We start from the raw sequence: 20,068 nt of genomic DNA, 5'->3' as shown, positions 1-20,068 counted from the left end.
AATCTTTGACTGGGGACAAGATTTCTGGAATACAACAAAAGCATTAAAGGTTGCCAAGTGGAAAAGATGGATAGCCAACTTCTTGTACCAAATGTAAGCCTTACGAAGAGCAGCATACGGTTCCAACCTCTGATCTACTCTGTCAACACCACCCATGTACTTATTGTAGTGCATTATGCACACAGGTTTGCGCACTTCTGCAACCTGACCCCAAACAGTCACCGGTTCAGTGCTTTCATCATGTATTGTAGTCAACATGTAGACATCTCTCCTGTCTGAAAACTTCACAGCTAGAAGCTCCTCACAACGCAATGCACTACACTGTCCCCGAGCAAGCTTCTGACACACAAGTTCTTTTGGGAAACCTTTACGGTTTGAGCGGATTGTGCCACAAGCAACAGTGTCCACTTTGCCCAATTCCCTGAACAACCGCACACCAGTGTAGAAGTTATCGACATACAAATGATGGCCTTTGTTAAAAAATCCACGACCAAGTTCCCACACAATTTTCTCAGTCACTCCAAAAGTCGACGGACAACCAGGGGGGTTAATCCTGGATTCCTTACCAGTGTACACCCTGAAATTAGAGACATATCCAGTCTCACTGTCACACAGCATATACAGCTTGATTCCATAGCGTGCCCTCTTACTAGGAATGTATTGCCGAAATACCAAGCGGCCTTTGAACAACAGCAAAGACTCGTCCACTGCAATTTCTTTCCCAGGATAAAAGATCTCAGAAAATCGATCAACGAAATGATCAATGACAGGCCGAATCTTGAAAAGACGGTCACAATCAGGGTGATCGCGTGGCAAAGCAAGACTATTGTCAACAAAATGCATCATCCGAAGCAGAAGCAAATACCGATCACGACTCATGACTGCCGGAAATATAGCTGTAGCCATCAAGGGACTAGTAGACCAATATGAAGCCATTGATGGTTTCCTAAGCAAGCCCATCAAAAAAGTGAAACCCAAAAACTTTTTCATCTCCTCCAAATTTGTGGGAGTCCACCGGGTAGCTCTAGCGTGGGGCTTAAGGCTGGCACTGTTCACCCTCAAAAAAATTTCAGCATACAAATTAGTCTGCTCTACAATCTCTGCCACAAACACATCATCCATAAACAACTTGAAAAAATCAATAGGCAAAAAGTTTTCTGTGTTCACCCTACACCCTGGAACACCAGTAAATTCAGGCAATGCCGGCTGCACCATGCCTGGTGCAACCCAGAGGTCAGAACTTTCAACATCAAGTCTTGCAGCCGCAGGCTGCCGCCCAGCTGCCTCTCGTCTCACTGCACCAACTGGAATACTAGCAACCCCAGGCTGCAGCCCAGATGTCTCTTGCCGCACTATTGGCACAGGAATGTCCTCCGCAACCACAGACACAACAATGTCCTCTGCAACCACAGGCGCAGCAACGTCCTCCGCAACCACAGGCACATCATCCACACCAAAAGTAGCTTCATCAGCACTCAGAGTGTCTTCATCATCAGATGAAGCCATGCGTAGAGAAAACTCACTACCTGAATCTTCACCTCCCACCTCTGGTTCAGAATCAGAGTCAGACTCTGGACCATGGTCAGAGGAAGAATCAAAAAGCAATCCAACAACTTGCTGAGCAGTAATCCGGCGGCTAGCCATTATCCTTACAAATAAAGGAGTCTGCACAAACAACTCAACAACCCCAACACTGCGCAAAGTAAGATAAAAAATGTAAGCCTTTTTCAAAAAAAACTAATTTTGAAAATATATACAATTCACTTACAAGACACAACTACACTCACCAGCACCTACTCTGCAAAGACACAGCAAAGAGGCAACGATATCCCACTAGAAAGAAGAAGAAAAAAAACTTACATCTACAGAAGGACACATCAAAAACAAATGCAAAACATGTTTTACAATCACAACAAACAGAAACCAAACATACTCATATTTTACTACACACTTTGCAAAAAAATACAATCACAGTACAATTGAACAAAAAAGAGGTCTCTTACCAAACACATACAACTACAGAAACAGCAGAACAACAGAACCACCAGTAACGGAACCGCACACTGCAACACTCTAAAGAGAAAAAAAAACAATACACATTAGAAGAAACAAAAACAACACACATTACAACAGGCTATGTCACAAATGGGGGGTCTGTCCCCAAGGGGGGGAGATTATAAATCATTATAAACGTGGGCCCCCTGGAAGCAACTCTACGGAGGGCAGAGAGCCCAAATAAAGACACGGCAGAACATACTTTTGAAATGGGCACAAGGAAGCAACCCTTGGCCAAGTGGTCGCTCCCTATAAAAAAAAAACCCTGAAGTCTAGTGGGCTTTTCTACCCCCCCTGGATCCATAAACGGTAAAAAAAGTTGAGGGGGGGGACAGAACAGTCTACAATATTTATAATGCCCCCTGGAAGCGACCCTTCCCCAAGGGGTCGCTTCCTTTTCAAAATACAAACAAATCCCTGGTGACTAGTGGGCTTTTCTGCCCCCCCCCTGGGTGCAGATCGGCCAAAAAATGGCCAATCTGCCCCAGGGGGGGCAGAAAAGTCTGAAAAATTATTTATCCCCCTAAGGAAGCGACCCTTGCCCAAGGGGTCGCTTCCTTTATAAATATACATTATTCCCTGGTGTCTAGTGGGCTTTTCTGCCCCCCCTGGGTCCAGATGCGGCCCAAAAAACGGCCAATCTGCCCCCAGGGGGGGCAGAAAAGTCTAAAAAAAATATTATGGCCACTAGGAAGCGACCCTTCCCCAAGGGGTCGCTTCCTTTTCATATAAAAACAAATCCCTGGTGACTAGTGGGCTTTTCTGCTCCCCCTGGGTGCAGATCGGCCGAAAAAACGGCCGATCTGCCCCAGGGGGGGCAGAAAAGTCTGAAAAATATTCTATGCCCCTAAAGAAGCGACCCTTGCCCAAGGGGTCGCTTCCTTTATAAATAAAAATCAATCCCTGGTGTCTAGTGGGCTTTTCTGCCCCCCCTGGGTCCAGATGCGGCCCAAAAAACGGCCGATCTGCCCCAGGGGGGGGCAGAAAAGTCTGAAAAATTATTTTCCCCCAAAAGGAAGCGACCCTTGCCCAAGGGGTCGCTTCCGATTTCAAAAAAAAAGTAATCCCTGGCTCTAGTGGGCTTTTCTGCCCACCCTGGGTGTAGATCGGCCAAAAAAACGGCCGATCTGCCCCAGGGGGGGCAGAAAAGTCTGAATAATATTATGGCAGCCAAAGGAAGCGACCCTTGCCCAAGGGGTCGCTTCCTGCTCAAAAACATATGCCCTAAATCACTCCCTGGTGTCTAGTGGGGCATTCCTGGTGCACGATCGCGACGCTGTGCGCGATCGTGCACCAGGAATGCCCTGCATTGGGACATCAGGGGAGAGGAAACACAGTTTCCTCCCCCCCGATGCCTCAAGGCACCGAAAACCGGCCCCCCCGCCCCACCAGAGCACCAAACACTCACCTTGCTCCTGGACGCGCTGGAAACAAATGGCTTCCAGCGCGTCCAGCGCTTCCTGATGACGTCGGCGCGCGCTGTGCGCGCTGACGTCACCAGGAAGCGTGGGGGGGCCAGGGGGTGGCAGCGGAAGGTCTTCCGCTGCCACCCCTGCAAAAACAAATGTGATCCCTGCACAAGGGGGGGAGCGCCAGCGCTCCCCCCCAGGGCTGTACTGATGACGGAGCGGCTCCGTCATCAGCACAGCCCAACCGATGCTGATGACGGAACCGCTCCGTCATCAGCATCGAAGGGGTTAACTGAGGAATGCACTCACTTGAGTGCCCTCTACATTACAGATTTGGTAATTTACCGAATCGGTATGTTAAGAATTCGTCAATTTACCGATTCCTTAAGTTACCGATTCGGTAAAATACCGAATTCTACAAAAAGGCCACCTACATTCCAAATGCCAAATACCGGTCGGTAACGGCAGAAATTCGGTAATTTCGGCCGTTAACGACCGGTATTGGGCGACCTACATCTGGCCCATGGTTTTTAAGGCGTTTCCCCTAAGTCAGGATAACAAATTGTAAAGATGACAATTGCCTTTATATTCAAAAAAATATTTGAACTAATCTCTCTGCCTTCTGCATTATCTACGGTATGTATCATATGCAAAACTGTAGGATTGTGTTCAACCTTGGTGATTCTTGTTAATAATTTTACTCCTGCTATGTCTAGTGTATCACTGCCTCAGACAAAATTGTCTCGATGTGTTTATGAAGTGCCCTGATTCCATCGGGGATCTAAAAGGAGAGACAAATAAGTATTAGAACATTGAAATGTTGGGAGCTTCATGGAAGAAAATATAGTGACTCAAAGCTTGTAATCCTATATTAAAATACCTCATGTACATTTTTACTGTATACCTCTGAAATTCACGTAGCGTTAATTTCATTTTACACCTTAGACCATGTGACGGCACAAGTTACCATCAGCGCTGGCAACGGAATGTGCAACATCATTTTGAATTGCACTGAAAAGGATGGAAATAATGTGAGTTATACATGGAGAAAAGAACAGACAACCAGCATCGAACCTGTTATTAATTTTACTTTGAGTGAAAGAAACAGCAAAATGGAAGTCTGTTGCAAAGTGGAAAACCCTGCCAATACTTCTGAAAAATGTGTCATTCCCTGGCAAGAAACTATTGAAGGTAAGTATTCGCCTAAATATTTCCTTTTTTAACCCATTTAATGATGCTTTCGGATCTTTTGCGTAGGCTCATATGTAACTCTTCATTTGTGGGTTGTACAGGATACCAGAAAAAAAGGTAGGTGCAGCAGTTGAAACATGCAAGGCAGCACAAGATATAGCAGGGAAGAAGTAGTCCAAAAAGTCAAATAAGAGTCCCTGCGTCTATCCCGGATTTGAGCAGTAACTTTCTACAGAAAATAAAAAATCATGAGATAGATAGCAATACAACCCATTAAGGATGAAAATAATCAACGCAGTACTAATCTAATAGACTGGTATTTTGTTTTTTCTGTCCTTGCTTTGTTTCACTTTCTTTCCCGTACTTTGTTAATCTTTCATGTTTATTTGCAACATACCCATTAAAGGGACATCATTAATATCATCCCGGCACTGAAAACCACATTCACTTTTAACCAACCTGCTTAAAGAAGGTATCAACTTCACATAATGCCCAACACTTCGATTACAGGGCCAGATGTACGACCATTTGAAATCGCAATTCGCAAATTGCGCTTGATTGTGAGTCGCAATTTAAAATGTACAAAAGTGTCAGAGACAATGATTGCGATTCCCAAAGGGGTCGGAAAATGCAAGCCTCATGAATATTATTGCGGCACTCGCAATTTGCGACCTCATTGGGAATGGCTGGCCCTGCCAGGGATGGTGGCCAGCTGGGCTCAGCAGACCTTTATGTCTGGATGGGCATTTAAATAAAGCAGATTTTTTTTTAAATGCAGCCACTTTTACTTACAGGAAAACGGGATTCATTTAAAAAAAAACAAAAAAAAACAGTTTTCGTTACATTTTTTAAAGGCAGAAAGTGGTCCCTGGGACCACTGCCTGCCCCTCCAAAATATATCCCCCTGCATTTGCAAAGGGGAAGCGGTCACCTTGGGACTCCTTCCCTTTTGAGATTAGACCGCAATCAAGCATCCTAGGACCGGTTTCTGGCTGTCAGCCATCTTCAGCCAGGATAGCTTGACTCCAGTGGCGCAGTAGGCAGGGGACCCACGTCTGGGCATACCCTTCCCACATAGGGTGAACAGCAAAACTTACAAGATGATGGACAGAATGTTGCACAATGGCAAAACATTCACCCCCAGTCAAGGATCTGGGTTTAAACCATCGTTATTTTGCTCACCAAGCCACCCCAGTTCAGACATGGCCATATGCAAATCAGTCTTGACCCTGTGCCTCATGGGAACAGTCCAGCCCGTACTGGCAAGCCATGTCTTTCCTAGACCGCAATCAGGCATCCTAGGACCGGTTTCTGGCTATCAGCCGTCTTCAGCCAGGATAGCTTGACTCCAGTGGTGCAGTGAGCAGAGGACCCACGTCTGGGCATACCCTTCCCACATAGGGTGAACAGCAAAACAAACAAGATGATGGATGGAATGTTGCACACTGGCAAAACATTCCCCCCCAGTCACAGAAATGGGTTTAATCCATTGTTATTTTGCTCACCAAGCCACCCCAGTTCAGACATGGCCATATGCAAATCAGTCTTGACCCTGTGCCTCATGGGAACAGTCCAGCCCGAACTGCCAAGCCATGTCTTCCCTGGACCGGAATCAAGCATCCTAGGACCGGTTTCTGGCTATCAGCTGTCTTCAGCCAGGATAGCTTGACTCCAGTGGCGCAGTGAGCAGGGGACCCACGTCTGGGCATACCCTTCCCACATAGGGTGAACAGCAAAACAAACAAGATGATGGACGGAATGTTGCACAATGGCAAAACATTCACCCCCAGTCACAGATCTGGGTTTAAACCATCGTTATTTTGCTCACCTAGCCACCCCAGTTCAGACTTGGCCATATGCAAATCAGTCTTGACCCTGTGCCTCATGGGAACAGTCCAGCCCGAACTGCCAAGCCATGTCTTCCCTTGACCGCAATCAAACATCCTAGGACCGGTTTCTGGCTATCAGCCGTATTCAGCCTGGATAGCTTGACTCCAGTGGTGCAGTGAGCAGGGGACCCACGTCTGGGCATACCCTTCCCACATAGGGTGAACAGAATTTCAAACAAGATGATGGACGGAATGTTGCACAATGGCAAAACATTCACCCAAGTCACAGATCTGGGTTTAATTCATCGTTATTTTGCTCACTAAGCCAGCCCAGTTCAGACATGGCCATATGCAAATCAGTCTTGACACTGCGCCTCATGGGAACAGTCCAGCCCGAACTGCCAAGCCATGTTTTCCCTGGACCGGAATCAAACATCCTAGGACCGGTTTCTGGCTATCAGCCGTCTTCAGCCAGGATAGCTTGACTCCAGTGGCGCAGTGAGCAGGGGACCCACGTCTGGGCATACCCTTCCCACATAGAGAGAACAGCAAAACAAACAAGATGATGGACGGAATGTTGCACAATGGCAAAACAATCACCCCCAGTCACAGATCTGGGTTTAATCCATCAATATTTTGCTCACCAAGCCACCCCAGTTCAGACATGGCCATATGCAAATAAGTCTTGACCCTGAGCCTCAAGGGAACAGTCAAGCCCGAACTGCCAAGCCGTGTCTTCCCTGGACCGGAATTAAGCATACTAGGACCGGTTTCTGGTTTTTGCATTTGTCACCCCGAGTGGGATGGGTATGCTCGGAAGTGAGTCCCATGCTCTCTACACCACTGGAGTCAAGCTATCCTTGCTGATGACGGCTGATAGCCAGAAACCGGTGCAATGATGCTTGATTCCGGTTCAGGAAAGAAATGGCTTGGCAGTTCGGGCTAGACTGTTCCCATGATGTACAGGGTCAAGGCTGATTTGCATATGGCCATGTCTGAACTGGGGTGGTGTGGAGTGCAAAGAGTGCAAAAAAACGATGGATGTAGGTCCAGATCTCTGTACTGGGGTGAATGTATGACATTGTTCTGCATTCTGTCCATCAATTGTTGTTTTTCCATTTGTCACCCCAAGTGGGATGGGTATGCTCAGACGTGAGTCCCATGCTCTCTACACCACTGGAGTCAAGCTATCCTGGCTGATGAAGGCTGATAGCCAGAAACCGGTCCTAGGATGCTTGATTCTGGTCCAGGAAAGACATGGCTTGGCAGTTCGGGCTTGACTGTTTTCATGAGGCACAGGGTCAAGGCTGATTTGCATATGGCCATGTCTGAACTGGGGTGGTGTGGAGTGCAAAAAATGATGGATTTAGGCCCAGATCTCTGTACTGGGGTGAATGTATGACATTGTTCTGCATTCTGTCCATCAACTGTTGTTTTTGCATTGGTCACCCTGAGTGGGATGGGTATGCTCAGACGTGAGTTCCATGCTCTCCACACCACTGGAGTCAAGCTATCCTGGCTGATGACGGCTGATAGCCAGAAACCAGTCCTAGCATGCTTGATTCCGGTCCAGGAAAGACATGGCTTGGCAGTTCAGGCTTGACTGTTCCCATGAGGCACAGGGTCAAGGCTGGTTTGCATATGGCCATGTCTGAACTGGGGTGGTGTGGAGTGAAAAAAAACTTTGGATTTAAGCCCAGATCTCTGCACTGGGATGAATGTATGACATTGTTCTGAATTCTGTCCATCAACTGTTGTTTTTGCCTTTGTCACCCTGAGTAGGATAGGTATGCTCAGGCGTGAGTCCCATGCTCTCCACACCACGGGAGTCAAGCTATCCTAGCTGATGACAGCTGATAGCCAGAAACCGGTCCTAGGATGCTTGATTCTGGTCCAGGAAAGACATGGCTTGGCAGTTCAAGCTTGACTGTTTCCATGAGGCACAGGGTCCAGGCCTATTTGCATATGGCCATGTCTGAACTGGGGTGGTGTGGAGTGCAAGAAACGATGGATTTAGGCCCAGATCTCTGTACTGGGGTGAATGTATGACATTGTTCTGCATTCTGTCCATCAACTGTTGTTTTTGCATTGGTCACCCTGAGTGGGATGGGTATGCTCAGACGTGAGTCCCATGCTCTCCACACCACTGGAGTCAAGCTATCCTGGCTTATGACGGCTAATAGCCAGAAACCGGTCCTAGGATGCTTGATTCCGGTCCAGGAAAGACATGGCTTGGCTGTTCAGGCTTGACTGTTCCCATGAGGCACAGGGTCAAGGCTGATTTGCATATGGTCATGTCTGAACTGGGGTGGTGTGGAGTGAAAAAAAACTTTGGATTTAAGCCCAGAGCTCTGTACTGGGATGAATGTATGACATTGTTCTGAATTCTGTCCATCAACTGTTGTTTTTGCCTTTGTCACCCCGAGTAGGATAGGTATGCTCAGGCGTGAGTCCCATGCTCTCCACACCACGGGAGTCAAGCTATCCTAGCTGATGACAGCTGATAGCCAGAAACCTGTCCTAGGATGCTTGATTCCGGTCCAGGAAAGACATGGCTTGGCAGTTCAGGCTGGACTGTTCCCATGAGGCACAGGGTCAAGGCTGATTTGCATATGGCCATGTCTGAACTGGGGTGGCGTGGAGTGCAAAAAAAAATGATAGATTTAGGCCCAGATCTCTGTACTGGGGTGAATGTATGATATTGTTCTGCATTCTGTCCATCAGCTGTTGTATTTGCATGTGTCACCCCGAGTGGGATGGGTATGCTCAGATGTGAGTCCCATGCTCTCCACACCACTGGAGTCAAGCTATCCTGGCTGATGACGGCTGATAGCCAGAAACCGGTGCAAGGATGCTTGATTCCGGTTCAGGAAAGAAACGGCTTGGCAGTTCGGGCTGAACTGTTCCCATGATGTACAGTGTCAAGGCTGATTTGCATATGGCCATGTCTGAACTGGGGTGGTGTGGAGTGCAAAAAAAACGATGGATGTTGGCCCAGATCTCTGTACTGGGGTGAATGTATGACATTGTTCTGCATTCTGTCCATCAACTGTTGTTTTTGCATTTGTCACCCCGAGTGGGATGGGTATGCTCAGACGTGAGTCCCATGCTCTCCACACCACTGGAGTCAAGCTATCCTGGCTGATGACAGCTGATAGCCAGAAACCGGTCCTAGGATGCTCGATTCTGGTCCAGGAAAGACATGGCTTGGCAGTTTGGGCTTGACTGTTTCCATGAGGCACAGGGTCCAGGCTGATTTGCATATGGCCATGTCTGAACTGGGGTGGTGTGGAGTGCAAAAAACGATGGATTTAGGCCCAGATCTCTGTACTGGGGTGAATGTATGACATTATTCTGCATTTTGTCCATCAACTGTTGTTTTTGCATTGGTCACCCTGAGTGGGATGGGTATGCTCAGACGTGAGTCCCATGCTCTCCACACCACTGGAGTCAAGCTATCCTGGCTGATGACGGCTGATAGCCAGAAACCGGTCCTAGGAAGCTTGATTCCGGTCCAGGAAAGACATGGCTTGGCTGTTCAGGCTTGACTGTTCCCATGAGGCACAGGGTCAAGGCTGATTTGCATATGGTCATGTCTGAACTGGGGTGGTGTGGAGTGAAAAAAAACTTTGGATGTAAGCCCAGAGCTCTGCACTGGGATGATTGTATGACATTGTTCTGAATTCTGTCCATCAACTGTTGTTTTTGCCTTTGTCACCCCGAGTAGGATAGGTATGCTCAGGCGTGAGTCCCATGCTCTCCACACCACGGGAGTCAAGCTATCCTAGCTGATGACAGCTGATAGCCAGAAACCTGTCCTAGGATGCTTGATTCCGGTCCAGGAAAGACATGGGTTGGCAGTTCAGGCTGGATTGTTCCCATGAGGCACAGGGTCAAGGCTGATTTGCATATGGCCATGTCTGAACTGGGGTGGCGTGGAGTGCAAAAAAAAATGATAGATTTAGGCCCAAATCTCTGTACTGGGGTGAATGTATGATATTGTTCTGCATTCTGTCCATCAGCTGTTGTTTTTGCATTTGTCACCCCGAGTGGGATGGGTATGCTCAGATGTGAGTCCCATGCTCTCCACACCACTGGAGTCAAGCTATCCTGGCTGATGACGGCTGATAGCCAGAAACCGGTGCAAGGATGCTTGATTCCGGTTCAGGAAAGAAACTGCTTGGCAGTTCGGGCTGGACTGTTCCCATGATGTACAGTGTCAAGGCTGATTTGCATATGGCCATGTCTGAACTGGGGTGGTTTGGAGTGCTAAAAAATGATGGATGTAGGCCCAGATCTCTGTACTGGGGTGAATGTATGACATTGTTCTGAATTCTGTCCATCAACTGTTGTTTTTGCCTTTGTCACCCCGAGTAGGATAGGTATGCTCAGGCGTGAGTCCCATGCTCTCCACACCACGGGAGTCAAGCTATCCTAGCTGATGATAGCTGATAGCCAGAAACCGGTCCTAGGATGCTTGATTCCGGTCCAAGAAAGACATGGCTTGGCAGTTCAGGCTGGACTGTTCCCATGAGGCACAGGGTCAAGGCTGATTTGCATATGGCCATGTCTAAACTGGGGTGGTGTGGAGTGCAAAAAAACGATGGATTTAGGCCCAGATCTCTGTACTGGGGTGAATGTATGACATTGTTCTGCATTCTGTCCATCAAATGTTGTTTTTGCACTGGTCACCCCGAGTGTGATGGGTATGCTCAGACGTGAGTACCATGCACTCCACACCACTGGAGTCAAGCTATCCTGGCTGATGACGACTGATAGCCAGAAACCGGTCCTAGGATGCTTGATTCCGGTACAGGAAAGACATGGCTTGGCAGTTCGGGCTTGATTGTTTCCATGAGGCACAGGGTCAAGGCTGATTTGCATATGGCCATGTCTAAACTGGGGTGGTCTGGAGTGCAAAAAAACTTTGGATTTAGGCCCAGATCTCTGTACTGGGGTGAATGTATGACATTGTTCTGCATTCTGTCCATCAACTGTTGTTTTTGCATTTGTCACCCGGAGTGGGATGGGTATGCTCAGACGTGAGTCCTATGTTCTCCACACCACTGGAGTCAAGCTATCCTGGCTGATGACGGCTGATAGCCAGAAACCGGTCCTAGGATGCTTGATTCCGGTCCAGGAAAGACATGGCTTGGCAGTTCGGGCTGGACTGTTCCCATGAGGCACAGGGTCAAGGCTGATTTGCATATGGCCATGTCTGAACTGGGGTGGTGTGGAGTGCTAAAAAACGATGGATTTAGGCCCAGATCTCTGTACTGGGGTGAATGTATGACATTGTTCTGCATTCTGTCCAACAACTGTTGTTTTTGCATTTGTCACCCCGAGTGGGATGGGTATGCTCAGACGTGAGTCCCATGCTCTCCACACCACTGGAGTCAAGCTATCCTGGCTGATGACAGCTGATAGCCAGAAACCGGTACTAGGATGCTTGATTCTGGTCCAGGAAAGACATGGCTTGGCAGTTCGGGCTTGACTGTTTCCATGAGGCACAGGGTCCAGGCTGATTTGCATATGGCCATGTCTGAACTGGGGTGGTGTGGAGTGCAAAAAACGATGGATTTAGGCCCAGATCTCTGTACTGGGGTGAATGTATGACATTGTTCTGCATTCTGTCCATCAACTTTTGTTTTTGCATTAGTCACCCTGAGTGGGATGGGTATGCTCAGACGTGAGTCCCATGCTCTCCACACCACTGGAGTCAAGCTATCCTGGCTGATGACGGCTGATAGCCAGAAACCGGTCCTAGGATGCTTGATTCCGGTCCAGGAAAGACATGGCTTGGCTGTTCAGGCTTGACTGTTCCCATGAGGCACAGGGTCAAGGCTGATTTGCATACGGCCATGTCTAAACTGGGGTGGTGTGGAGTGCAAAAAAACGATGGATTTAGGCCCAGATCTCTGTACTGGGGTGAATGTATGACATTGTTCTGCATTCTGTCCATCAAATGTTGTTTTTGCACTGGTCACCCCGAGTGTGATGGGTATGCTCAGGCGTGAGTACCATTCACTCCACACCACTGGAGTCAAGCTATCCTGGCTGATGACGGCTGATAGCCAGAAACCGGTCCTAGGATGCTTGATTCCGGTACAGGAAAGACATGGCTTGGCAGTTCGGGCTTGATTGTTTCCATGAGGCACAGGGTCAAGGCTGATTTGCATATGGCCATGTCTGAACTGGGGTGGTCTGGAGTGCAAAAAAACTTTGGATTTAGGCCCAGATCTCTGTACTGGGGTGAATGTATGACATTGTTCTGCATTCTGTCCATCAACTGTTGTTTTTGCATTTGTCACCCGGAGTGGGATGGGTATGCTCAGACGTGAGTCCCATGCTCTCCACACCACTGGAGTCAAGCTATCCTGGCTGATGACAGCTGATAGCCAGAAACCGGTCCTAGGATTCTTGATTCTGGTCCAGGAAAGACATGGCTTGGCAGTTCGGGCTGGACTGTTCCCATGAGGCACAGGGTCAAGGCTGATTTGCATATGGCCATGTCTGAACTGGGGTGGTGTGGAGTGCAAAAAACGACGGATTTAGGCCCAGATCTCTGTACTGGGGTGAATGTATGACATTGTTCTGCATTCTGTCCATCAACTGTTGTTTTTGCATTGGTCACCCTGAGTGGGATGGGTATGCTCAGACGTGAGTCCCATGCTCTCCACACCACTGGAGTCAATCTATCGTGGCTGATGACGGCTGATAGCCAGAAACCGGTCCTAGGATGCTTGATTCGGGTCCAGGAAAGACATGGCTTGGCAGTTCGGGCTTGACTGTTCCCATGAGGCACAGGGTCAAGGCTGATTTGCATATGTCTATGTCTGAGCGAGGGTGGTGTGGAGTGCAAAAAAACTTTGGATTTAGGCCCAGATCTCTGTACTGGGGTGAATGTATGACATTGTTCTAAATTCTGTCCATCAACTGAGTTATGTGATGACCAGACGTAAGAAAGAGAGGTTAAGGAATGAAGTTATTCGTCAAAAGCTGATTATCGAAGAAGAAAAACTAGTCGATGCAGTGAGATCAAAGTCCAGCTTGGAAAATATATTACTAACATTAGTAGCTCTGAAGGCAGATGCAATAGAAAGTCTCTCGAAAAGGTCTGCTGAAAAATATCTGGCTAAAAAAGAAGAGCTATATGAGTGCAGCGAGAAGGTGGGCCACATACTTGCGGTTAAAGTTAGACAGCAGAGGGTAGATGCAGAGATAAAGGAGATATTAGATCCAACGGTGTTATTGTCACAGGCTCGGATGAGATAAGGGATGTCTTTAGAGGCTTTTATGAAAAACTATATACACAGGGCGACACAGAGGGAATAGTGGAAGTTAGAAATTATCTTAGAGGTGTGTGCTCACCCTCTGTCACAAAAGAAGAAGGAGAAATGTTAGACTCTACCCTAGGTCTGGAGGAATTTATCAATGCATTAAACAGCTTACCATCAGGAAAGGCAACCGGACCTGATCAAATTCCGGTTGAATTTTATAAAGTATTTCGCGATTCTCTGTTGATCTATATGTTTGAGGTTATGGTATATGTGCAGCAAGGAGGGCCATCACCAGACTCATGGCGGGGGGCGGATGTAATTGTTATTGCTAAAAAGGGGAAGCCCGTAACTCTTCCTGGATCCTATAGACCAATCACATTGATGAACTCAGACAGCAAGGTATATTCCAAGATGCTGGCAAAGAGATTAGCAGGTTGTATTGAACACTTGGTGAGCCCATCACAGCATGGTTTTATACCCGGGAAGGGTACTACACAGCACATTAGGACATTGATCACTATGTTTGATGCGGCAGATGTTACGGGTGATCCTATTTCAGCACTGTTTTTAGATGCCGAGAAGGCTTTTGATAGGGTCGACTGGGAATATCTATGGGAAGTTATGAAGTGGTGTGGTATCGGTCCAGGTTACATACGAGCTATGCAAGCCCTATACAGAGACCTGGTGGTTAAAATCAGAGTAAATGGTGGGCACTCGGATCTAGTACATATACAGCGGGGGACTCGCCAGGGCTGCCCGTCTTCTCCACTGTTATTCGCCCTGTACATAGAGCCATTATTACGTAAACTAGAGGGAAACCGTATTATTCATCCTATGTCATTAAATGGTTGCACTGTGAAAACTTTGGCCTATGCTGACGACGTGGCTATATTGACTCCAAGTCCGGATATAGCCATGGTTGGAGTAGAGGCAGAAGCACAGGAGTTTGGGCTGATCTCAGGATATAGTCTAAAAAAAACTAAAACCCAGATCATTGTGAATAGGTTTGCATCAAGTTTAGATAGCAGAGTGGTCAATAATGCAATATACTTAGGGATTGACATATCTGCAAAATTGGAGGAATTAGTTGAGCGCAATATGGAACCATTGCTTGTGAAGGTTAAAAAGGACCTGGAAAGGATAAACAATCTCCATCTCTCTTTGGTTGGATGCACAAATGTGTTGAAAATGATGGTCCTGCCCAAATTTTTGTATTTATTCAGGTCAATACCCTTGATTTTCGATAACAAATGGTTCAATAGGTTGGAGAGCGTGGCGAATAGATTTATCTGGGCACGAGGAAAAACTCGTAGGGCTTATAAATTTATCACCTTGCCAAGAGATAGAGGGGGGTGGGGTGCACCAGACTTTAGATTATACTATCTGGCTGCTGCTCTCCAGTATATGCAGGGAATAATTGGGGGAGGTGGGGGGTCATCAAAGACCATAAATATGTCAAATGAAGCTTATACAATGGTATTAGGACAAAATACTGTTAATAGTTTCCTGTATTTTACGGATTTGGGTTATCTCAGAAGGCAGACATACAAGACTCTTAGGGCGGCACTTAAAATCTGGAGTATTTTCCTGAAAAAGACCGGTATGGGTAGATTTAATAGGTACACCAAAGTCTATAGAAATAAATCCTTCCCTGAAGACATTTTTGCTGATTCAGTAATGGCGGATTGGGAGGGCAAAGGGATACAGCAAATCGGGGATTTAGTAAATTCAGAGGGTGTCATACAATTTGAGGAATTGATTAAAAAACATAACATAAACAGAAGGGACTTTTTTAAATACCTCCAGATTAGGAGTTTTCTTAGGAATAAACAAGGAGGGCCATTGGGCTTTCACCCAACCGAACTGATGGAAGGGCTAACTACGGGAGAGGAATATTCCATTAGGCTAATATACGCTGCACTGGCAAAAAATAGACCTGATGATCTAGATAAGCACAGGGTTAAATGGGGGGAAAGGATAGAGGCTACCCCTGAATCATTCAATGAATCACTGGAACTAGTCCATCAACTGTTGTTTTTGCATTTGTCAGCCAGAGTGGGATGGGTATGCTCAGACATGAGTCCCATGCTCTCCACACCACTGGAGTCAAGCTATCCTGGCTGATGACGGCTGATAGCCAGAAACCGATCCTAGGATGTTATGTTATGTTATGTTATGTTATGTTATTTTAATTTTGTTTATATAGCGCATGGCTACCACAGCAACGGCGCGTCCCAGCGCTTGTGAACATGCCAGAAGGTACAACAGCGCAGCCGGTGAGAATATGTTAAATGGAAGAAAACAACCAGGTTTTAATCTGTTTTTGGAAGAGCATGTGATTAGTGGAGGCCCGATCCCTTAGGGGGATCGAATTCTTTAGCTTCGGGGCCAGATACCTGAAGGAGCGGCCACCGGCTCCACTCCTCCGGATCTTAATTGTGCGGACAAGAGATAGATCCGCCGAGCGGAGGGCGCGCGTGGGGGCATATAGGGAACAAAGTCCCTGCAAAATTTGGGGACCAGCGCCATACAGAATTCTATGGGTAAAGCACAGAGTTTTAAATTGAATGCGTTGTTTGATCGGCAGCCAATGGAGGCGTCGAAGAAGCGGGGAGGTATGACAGGTCTTTGGTAGTGCAAACAAAATACGAGCGGCAGCATTCTGAGCTCTTTGTAGTCTATTTATCACTGTCAGGTTAGAGCCAAGCATGAGGGCATTACAGTAGTCTAGATGGGATAAGACTAGAGCCTGGACTATAATCTGACGAGTGGGAGGCTCAAAGAAGCCGAGAATGGGTTTAAGGGAGCATAGGCGACCAAAACAGGTGCCTGCCACTTTTTTGGCATGAGCCTCCAGAGAAAGTGAGTTATCCAACATCACGCCCACATTTCTAACTACCTCCTTGGGAATGGGGGAAGGTCCTAGTGTGGGGGGCCACCAGTGTTTGTCCCATCTCTGAGTTTCATTGCCTATTAAGAGTACCTCCGTTTTGGAAGAATTTAACTGAAGACAATTCTGAGACAACCAGTTTGATATGGCCAGAATATCTTCTTGGAATTTGGTTTGGTCCACCACAGTGTTTTTGGAGAAGGTGAAAATGAGTTGTGTATCGTCCGCGTACAATATTAATTTAATCTTACGATCTCGGGCCAACATAGCCAGGGGGCGGACATACACATTGAATAATGTGGGGCTGAGCGCAGACCCCTGCGGAACCCCACATTCCAGAGGGTGCCTGCTGGACGAGTACGGCGGGGCGTGCACCTGGAAGGAACGGTCGGATGGAAATGACGCGAACCAATGCAAGGCACTCTCGCTGACTCCGATCTCCCACAGTCTCTCAAGCAAGATCCTGTGGAAGACCGTGTCAAAGGCCGCGCTCAAGTCCAGCAGAATCAGAAACGAGGTCTCGCCCTGGTCCTGCACCTCCCTTAGGTGTTCCGTGACGGCCAGTAAGGCAGACGCCGTGCTGTGTTTAGCACGGAATCCGTTTTGGGACTCGTCCAGAATTCCGTTGGACTCCAGGTAGGTGGACAGAATGGAATTCACATGAGCTTCCGCCACCTTAGCAAGGTACGGAAGTAGGGAGATAGGTCTAAAGATATCCGGCCTAGCGGGGTCCAACATGTCTTTTTTAAAAGAGGGACTACCTTAGCATGTTTCCAAGATTTAGGGATGGCTGCTAGCTGAAGTGAGTTGTTGATCAGTGTCTGCCCCTCCCGCAGAATAGAGTCCTGGAAAGTTCCAAACAAATCAGGTTTCACAGGATCTTCGAGGGAGCCGGACTTTACCTTTAAGGCCAGGAGTACCATCTCAGTCTGCTCAATGGGTGGCAGGATTTGGAGTGAGCATGGAAGGGCAACTGGGCCTATAGTGGGGCTAGGAGTCGTAGTGTGTCCATCCGGGTGTAGAGAGTTGTAAATCCCTTTTACTTTGTCCAAAAAGAAACATGATAGCTCTTCGCACTGTGCGTCAGATACTATCAAGTTGCCTGTTCCCTCCGGAGCTTTGGTCAAGTCCTTCACCAAGGCAAAAATAGTTTTGGAGTGGTTGGTGCTGGAGTTGATCAAGTCAGTGTAATAATTTGCTTTGGTTGACTTTATAAGTTTGTGATATGCTTTAGTGGCAGATCTAAAGTTGATTTTGGCCAGGTGATCATAAGATCGCCTCCAGATGCGCTCCAGTAGCTTGCATTGCTTTTTATTTGTTGCAAGTGCCTCAGAGTACCACAGATGGAACTGCACACGCTTGGGCCTCGACCGTTTCATAGGGATGAAATGATCAAGTGACTCATTTATCCATTCCCTGTAAGCTGTGTCGGCCTCCTCCATATTGCTAGGCCAGACTGGGCAAGATGTTTTCAGTCTGGTTTCAAACAGGGCATTATCCAGTTTGTTCCAGGGGCTCCTCCACAGCAGGGAGGGAAGCTTTTCACTGCGGCTAACTGGGATCTTAATCGAGTTGAGGATCGGGAAATGATCGGTCCAACTGAGGGGACTAGGAGTAGTGATTGTAACTTCCTGGATGTTTGTGAACACCGGATCTAAAAGATGACCGGCCTGATGCGCTGGCCCATTGACTGGATGCTTGATTCCGGTCCAGGAAAGACATGGCTTGGCAGTTCAGGCTTGACTGTTCCAATGAGGCACAGGGCCAAGGCTGATTTGCATATGGCCATGTCTGAACTGGGGTGGTGTGGAGTGCAAAAAAAACAATGGATTTAGGCCCAGATCTCTGTACTGAGGTGAATGTATGACATTGTTCTGCATTCTGTCCATCAACTGTTGTTTTTGCATTTGTCACCCCGAGTGGGATGGGTATGCTCAGACATGAGTCCCATGCTCTCCACACCACTGGAGTCAAGCTATCCTGGCTGATGATGGCTGATAGCCAGAAACCGGTCCTAGGATACTTCATTCCGGTCCAGGAAAGACATGGCTTGGCAGTTCGGGCTTGACTGTTCCCATGAGGCACAGGGTCAAGGCTGATTTGCATATGGCCATGTCTGAACTGGGGTGGTGTGGAGGGAAAAAAAACGTTGGATTTAGGCCCAGATCTCTGTACTGGGGTGAATGTATGACATTGTTCTGTATTCTGTCCATCAACTGCTGTTTTTGCCTTTGTCACCCCGAGTGGAATGGGTATGCTCAGATGTGAGTCCCATGCTCTCCACACCACTGGAGTCAATCTATCGTGGCTGATGACGGCTGATAGCCAGAAACCGGTCCTAGGATGCTTGATTCTGGTCCAGGAAAGACATGGCATGGCAGTTCAGGCTTGACTGTTCCCATGAGGCACAGGGTCAAGGCTGATCTGCATATGGCCATTTCTGAACTGGGGTGGTGTGGAGGGAAAAAAAACTTTGGATTAAGGCCCAGATCTCTGTACTGGGGTGAATGTATGACATTGTTCTGCATTCTGTCCATCAACTGTTGTTTTTGCCTTTGTCACCCCGAGTGGGATGGGTATGCTCAGATGTGAGTTCCATGCTCTCCACACCACTGGAGTCAATCTATCGTGGCTGATGACGGCTGATAGTCAGAAACCGGTCCTAGGATGCTTGATTCTGGTCCAGGAAAGACATGGCTTGGTAGTTTGGGCTGGACTGTTCCCATGAGGCACAGGGTCAAGGCTGATTTGCATATGGCCATGTCTGAACTGGGGTGGTGTCGAGGGAAAAAAAACTTTGGATTTAGGCCCAGATCTCTGTACTGGGGTGAATGTATGACATTGTTCTGCATTCTGTCCATCAACTGCTGTTTTTGCCTTTGTCACCCCGAGTGGAATGGGTATGCTCAGATGTGAGTCCCATGCTCTCCACACCACTGGAGTCAATCTATCGTGGCTGATGACGGCTGATAGCCAGAAACCGGTCCTAGGATGCTTGATTCGGGTCCAGGAAAGACATGGCTTGGCAGTTCGGGCTTGACTGTTCCCATGAGGCACAGGGTCAAGGCTGATTTGCATATGGCTATGTCTGAGCGAGGGTGGTGTGGAGTGCAAAAAAACTTTGGATTTAGGCCCAGATCTCTGTACTGGGGTGAATGTATGACATTGTTCTAAATTCTGTCCATCAACTGTTGTTTTTGCATTTGTCACCCCGAGTAGGATGGGTATGCTCAGACGTGAGTCCCATGCTCTTCACACCGCTGGAGTCAAGCTATCCTGGCTGATGATGGCTGATAGCCAGAAACCGGTCCTAGGATGCTTGATTCTGGTGCAGGAAAGACATGGCATGGCACTTCAGGCTTGACTGTTCCCATGAGGCACAGGGTCAAGGCTGATCTGCATATGGCCATGTCT

General features: G+C 47.7%; 1 protein-coding gene across 7 annotated transcripts in view; it reads left to right on the top strand.

Moving 5' to 3' along the window:
- The window catches only part of LOC147677679 (SLAM family member 9-like), a 752,048-nt gene that overhangs the window by 362,689 nt on the left and 369,291 nt on the right, over window positions 1-20,068 (top strand). For all 7 annotated transcript variants that reach the window (XM_086945322.1, XM_086945327.1, XM_086945324.1 and 4 more), the window contains exon 3: window positions 4,410-4,655. In XM_086945322.1, the coding sequence (XP_086801448.1) occupies window positions 4,410-4,655 (246 nt within the window). The remainder of the gene's footprint in view (window positions 1-4,409; window positions 4,656-20,068) is intronic.

This window comes from Lissotriton vulgaris, chromosome 12, assembly GCF_964263255.1.
Source record: "Lissotriton vulgaris chromosome 12, aLisVul1.2, whole genome shotgun sequence".
NCBI classification, from domain to species: Eukaryota; Metazoa; Chordata; class Amphibia; order Caudata; family Salamandridae; genus Lissotriton; species Lissotriton vulgaris.
The sequence above is the reverse complement of the archived record's forward strand: the minus strand, read 5'-3'. Positions and strand labels throughout refer to the sequence as shown.